Source organism: Mesitornis unicolor, unplaced genomic scaffold (genome assembly GCF_000695765.1).
Source record: "Mesitornis unicolor isolate BGI_N332 unplaced genomic scaffold, ASM69576v1 scaffold32132, whole genome shotgun sequence".
Lineage (NCBI taxonomy): Eukaryota > Metazoa > Chordata > Aves > Mesitornithiformes > Mesitornithidae > Mesitornis > Mesitornis unicolor.
This window is the reverse complement of record NW_010169030.1, coordinates 1,273-6,358: the sequence shown is the minus strand read 5'-3', so window position 1 is coordinate 6,358 and position 5,086 is coordinate 1,273. Positions and strand designations below refer to the sequence as shown.

The 5,086-nt window shown below is 39.1% G+C and overlaps 1 protein-coding gene across 1 annotated transcript; it reads right to left on the bottom strand.

Moving 5' to 3' along the window:
- Nucleotides 1–418: 418 nt before the first annotated feature.
- Nucleotides 419–4,771, bottom strand: LOC104536580 (chromosome unknown open reading frame, human C8orf37; the record flags this gene model as incomplete). The annotated part of the gene is made up of 5 exons (XM_010179234.1): nucleotides 419–578; nucleotides 1,606–1,701; nucleotides 2,468–2,533; nucleotides 3,045–3,115; nucleotides 4,672–4,771. Coding segments are annotated over 5 exons (493 nt in total), but the record flags the coding sequence as incomplete, so codon positions are not given.
- Between the last annotated feature and the right edge of the window lie 315 nt (nucleotides 4,772–5,086).

Genomic DNA, 5,086 nt, shown 5'->3' with positions numbered 1-5,086 from the left:
TTCCTTGGAGAAATTCATAGGCTGTGTGTCATGGCTGCATCCCAACCCAGCATTCTGAGTCCAGGATTTTGCAAGCATGGGAAATATGGCTCTCTGCTAGATACGAGGAACAGTCTCAACGTGGTTTGCCCCATGCCTACATCTGTCGATTTCCTCTTCCTTTCTTTAACACTACTGAGTATGTGTTTTAACTTCACTTAGCTTCCAGAAAGCCTCCATTTTTTTTCCTAATAATTTAAGTCCCCATATTGCTTGCAAAAAAATTAAATTGAAAAAAGTTTTCAGGCTGAAGTCTGGGTGCTATAATCTATTTCCAGATATAAGTATTCAGGTTTCCATCTGTCCTCAAAGTGCGCGGGAACACAAATTGAGTTTATGAGCTGTTTCCACACAGGTAGGGACCACACGCAAAAGGACTTCATTCTGCATGTTTACCACAAACCCACCGAAGCTGCTGGTCTGTTTGCAGGTCAGTTAATTCATCGATGGATCTCCAGCTGCACTGACAAGCGTATGCTCGTGCCCCTTTCTTCTTTATCATCTTTGTTCGTAGTTTGCTGAGCTCAGGCATGTTATTCCTGCTAATCAAGTGAATTCTGTTTAGGATCATGCTTTTTTGTTAAGGAAATAAAGGTTCATGAGGCCATTTCAATTCAGAAAGGCTCTTAACATTTCTAAGTACCACTGTTATGGATGAATTTAGGGATACGTTTAAATTCTGTTTTGAACATAGCCCTTTCCTCGGAGCAGCCTCAGAGCACAGTTGCTGTATTCTCAGATCAACTGGAGATTGATGGTTTTGTAATCAGTGTTCTCTGTCACATTTAGAGACCCTGTGTCAGGCTCCAGAGAAAGAGTTGGGAAGAAAACCAGGTAGAGTTAATTCTTATATTAAGAAATTATCTAAAAATGTATTTATCTTATGAAATTTACTGTAAAAATTCCTATGCACAATGGGTACAAAATCTTTTCATCAGGAACTGTAACTCAGAGTGGTTGTTAAAGGGACTGAAATGAAATGGCCGTAAGAGAGAAGAATGTACATCAAATCACAAACCTGTGCAAGCATCAACCAAACAAGTGAAAAATCAGTATGGCTATTACAAAAACAAGCTGTTTTGTAAAAAACAAGTGAATATTAGGATTTTAACTATCACTGCTCTCATGACCCCCTCCTGGCCATCAATTACTGGCCACTGAATCACTCAAAACCAACATTAACAAGCCCAGCTAAATAACAAAAACCCAAAACAAACATCAAAGGAGGATTTTTAGAAAAAGAGGTCAGACTACATGAAAAGCAAACTTAAATCTTCAAGTTTGCTTTTAAAATTCAGGTTAGCCAAAATAAATAGCTAAGTATCTTGCTGAAGATTACAGATTTTAATCAATGTTACAATTATCTGATACTAATGCCTTTCATGTCTCTTTTTTTGTTGTTGCATCCCTCTCTGTGCAGACTTTCCCACCTGATCCCCAAACAGGTTGCATATATTTTCCTCTTTAGGTAACACAGGAGTGCTCAGGACTTTTCATCCTTCCCAATCCTCTCAAGCCCCAAAGCACAGTAACACAACACTAATAGCAAATGCACCTCAGACACACCTGAAAAAGAGATAATCACAGGACTGATCCCAGATGTAGTCATTGAAAAGTGACACACGGAAGTCGCAAGCAGTACAACGTAGCTGATCACACGTTCTGGTCAAAAAAGAACAGAAAGCTCCAAGAGCTTATTACAATTGGAGAAGCTACACAGATCATAACTGTTCTAAAGTACAGCACCTAGAAATACTAGAAGCAAGGTTACCCTGTAATCTTAATTTTTTTACTTCTCTGGCTCATTCATTATGGTATGGGTTTTAACTAAATGTTCATGGACTACTATTACAGGTTCCTAACCTCACTCGACACATAAAATAAACTGATATTCTCTTGATATATTCTCTTTGGTCCTCCTCACTGGTATGGCACCTGGCCAGCATCCAAATACGCATCAAGTGCATAATTACTTACTAAAAATCCCACATGGAAATGCAATAATGTTCTATAGGATGCTGGGGATAAATCTTTAAAGTACCTCTCTTAAGTACAGCTGCAGTTCCAAAGCGCTCTGGCTACTTCCAGTTCAGGCTCTGGGATGACTTAAGCCAGCCCACTGATTTAAGTGACAAACTCAGCATCACATAGAAAGCTGAAGAGAGCCAGGGAAAAATAACAATACTCTACAGCAACAATTTCCTTAACTCATTTGCACACATCTTTCAACTCCTCAAACAAACAGAAGATCATCAAGTGGCCAACAGCAGTGGACTGGAAAGGACCAGCTGACTTCAACTGCAGCTACAGGCAGCCGCAGATAGAGATGAATACAGGGCTGTCCTGTCCAGGTCAAATGCAGAACTCTGGAAACACAGTTGTGAATCATGACAAAGCAAGCAGAATGGGTTATTTTCAGGTTTCCTACCTTTTTGAAATACTTGTTCCTATGCCAAAAGGTGTAGAGCTTCCACCCAGGTACACTGGAGAGCATCTGTATGGATTTCATTAAAAATACTAAATTACTGCAAAACATTTTGGACAAAGTGCGACAATGCTTCTCCTAGTTTAACAGCACAGTATTTCCAAAATAATATTTATTAAATATAGGCAAAGCATCCAATTGCTTACAAACTACAGAATTTTAAAATTTCCATTACCAAGGTGTTCAAAGAAAAGCTCTATGACAATGACTCTATACCACATATACATGGGACTAATATTGCAGCATTTGATAAATGTGTATGACCATAAGGCAAAGGAAGCTGTTGTTCAGTAACTTACACTATCAATACATTTATAATAAATAATTTTGACCACAGGAAAGCATATTAGTAATTCTTCAAAATTACCTTTATCTTTGTTTTTCTTTAAAAAGAATGCTTCTCTAAATACCCAGTTTCCTTCTTAGTTAATGTCAACATAGATTAAACAGTAGCTATATTAATGGACTGACAAGCAGCTATAATCAAGCTCGTCAAGTAGTGAAAACATTTTCCACTTACCTTTTCCTATGAGCCTGTACAACAGCCCTACTGCTTTCAGGTGTGAGACTTGCAGAGTTGGACTTTAATTTCTGTTTAAAAAGCAATCAAAGATTAAAAGGCAGCATTACAGCAAGGTAACAATGTTCTGTTTTTCTTAATAAGCAGGAGCCAGAAAATCTGAGTCACACAAGAAAGGGATTAAGAATTTGGGAAATCTCTTGGTCCCAGGTTACTGTGAAGCTCTTTGAGATAAAAGCTGCTGAATTAACAGGTAAATGAGAAATGAGGCTTCTCTTCCCATGCTGAATTCCCAGCTCTGACCAAAGGAATTCAACAACACACGATCCCTTTGACTTTACAATCAAGACTTAGTATCTCAATCCCTCTTTTAATAATTTTGCTTTTAAAACCAGTTTTAATTTAGGAACCTTCTCCCTCAATGTTTTTGAGCTTTTGTTTTACTGAAAACACATCAAAGACCTATATTATTCAAAAAGACAAAGTGTGTTTGAAAAGTTTCTATTTGCTGCACACAAAAAAGTTTATTTGAATACCAGAATTCTAGATCCTAAATGGGAAGTCCTAGGGATGTAAAATGATAAAATGATACAGATTTACTGACATAATTCTCTCACTGAGACATACATATTGTCATATACAGTCTTTTTTGTTGGTTCAGATTTAGCCACGCTCTAAGAAATCAAAGACAAACAAAGCAAAATCAGCATCACTCATGAAAATAAGAGAATCTGCAGATGGGGTTATGAAGTATAAGCAACACAATTTTCTACTGATAATACCTAAATGAGTAACTATTTTCAATGTCTTCTATCACTCTGACTGTCTTGACAATGTAAATTTGCGGCTTCGTCCCCGTCTTCTGCTGTTAACCAAGAGAAGCCCTGTGCAGATGATACAAGATGGTGAGCAGTGGTTGGTAAGCCAGATGGCTGTGCTGCCATTCAGAAGGACGTCAACAGACTGCAGAAATGGGCTGAGGGGACTCTCATGAAGTTCAAATAAGCAGAAATGCAAACTCCCGCCCCTGGGGAAGAGCAACCCTCATGCACCAGAACGCACCAAGGGCTGACCTGCAGGAAAGCATCTTTGCAGTGGTGGCTGTGGGAATCTGGTTGATGCCAAGTTCACTGTGAGCCAGCAGCGTGCCCTTGCAGCACAGAAGGCCAACAGCACCCTGGGCAACATTAGGAGAGACACTGCCAGCAGGTCGAGGGAGCTGATCCTTCCTCTCCACTCAGCACTCAGGCAATATTCAAGAGCCGTCTGGATGTGGTCCTAGGCAACCAGCTCTAGGTAGTCCTGCATGTGGTCAGACCAGACGTCCTACAGAGATCCCTTTTCCAACCTCAACCATCCTGTGATTCTGTGATATTTGACACTATGCTCTATCTGGAACTAGCATTTTCTTTAATTACCTGTTACTGCCTGGGTAGGAACATCTCTTTATATGTCCCCCTTGTTCCTCACTATAGGATTGTTGCATTTTCCTTCCTGCTTTATTTTCCAAGTTTATCCTACAGCCTGTTTTAGTTCATTTTTTGCTTTAAAACGGTTTTAGTTTATGGTGTTTTTCTTTCCATTGCTGAACCTCATCTGTTCTGCATTTCTCCAGACTCCTACTCACCAGAGGTGTTTTGGCAATGCTGCTGTCACTAAAGATTTCATCAATAATGTCATCTATATCTTCTTCACTGCTGTCAGCACTCGTTAACAGTTTAGCTGATCTGAAAAACAAACGAATCAGCCTTCATTCTGTAGCCTGGCCAGAGCAGTTCTAAGAATTCTAAGTTAAAACATAAAACTAGTTACAGCTTTTGTTCTCTAAAATTTCTGTAGTATCTAAAGTAGGCCATTCAAACCATGACTGGACAGATGTAAACTGCAGTATGATGTCTTTCAGTCCCATCACAAGTCTTATTTTTGCTTGCTTCTTTTATTTCCAACCACTTTCAACCCTGAGTAAAACTATGATAATATAACCCATGCCGCACTTACTGAGCAACAAACTGGAGAGCCCTGATTTTTCACATTAATCTTCA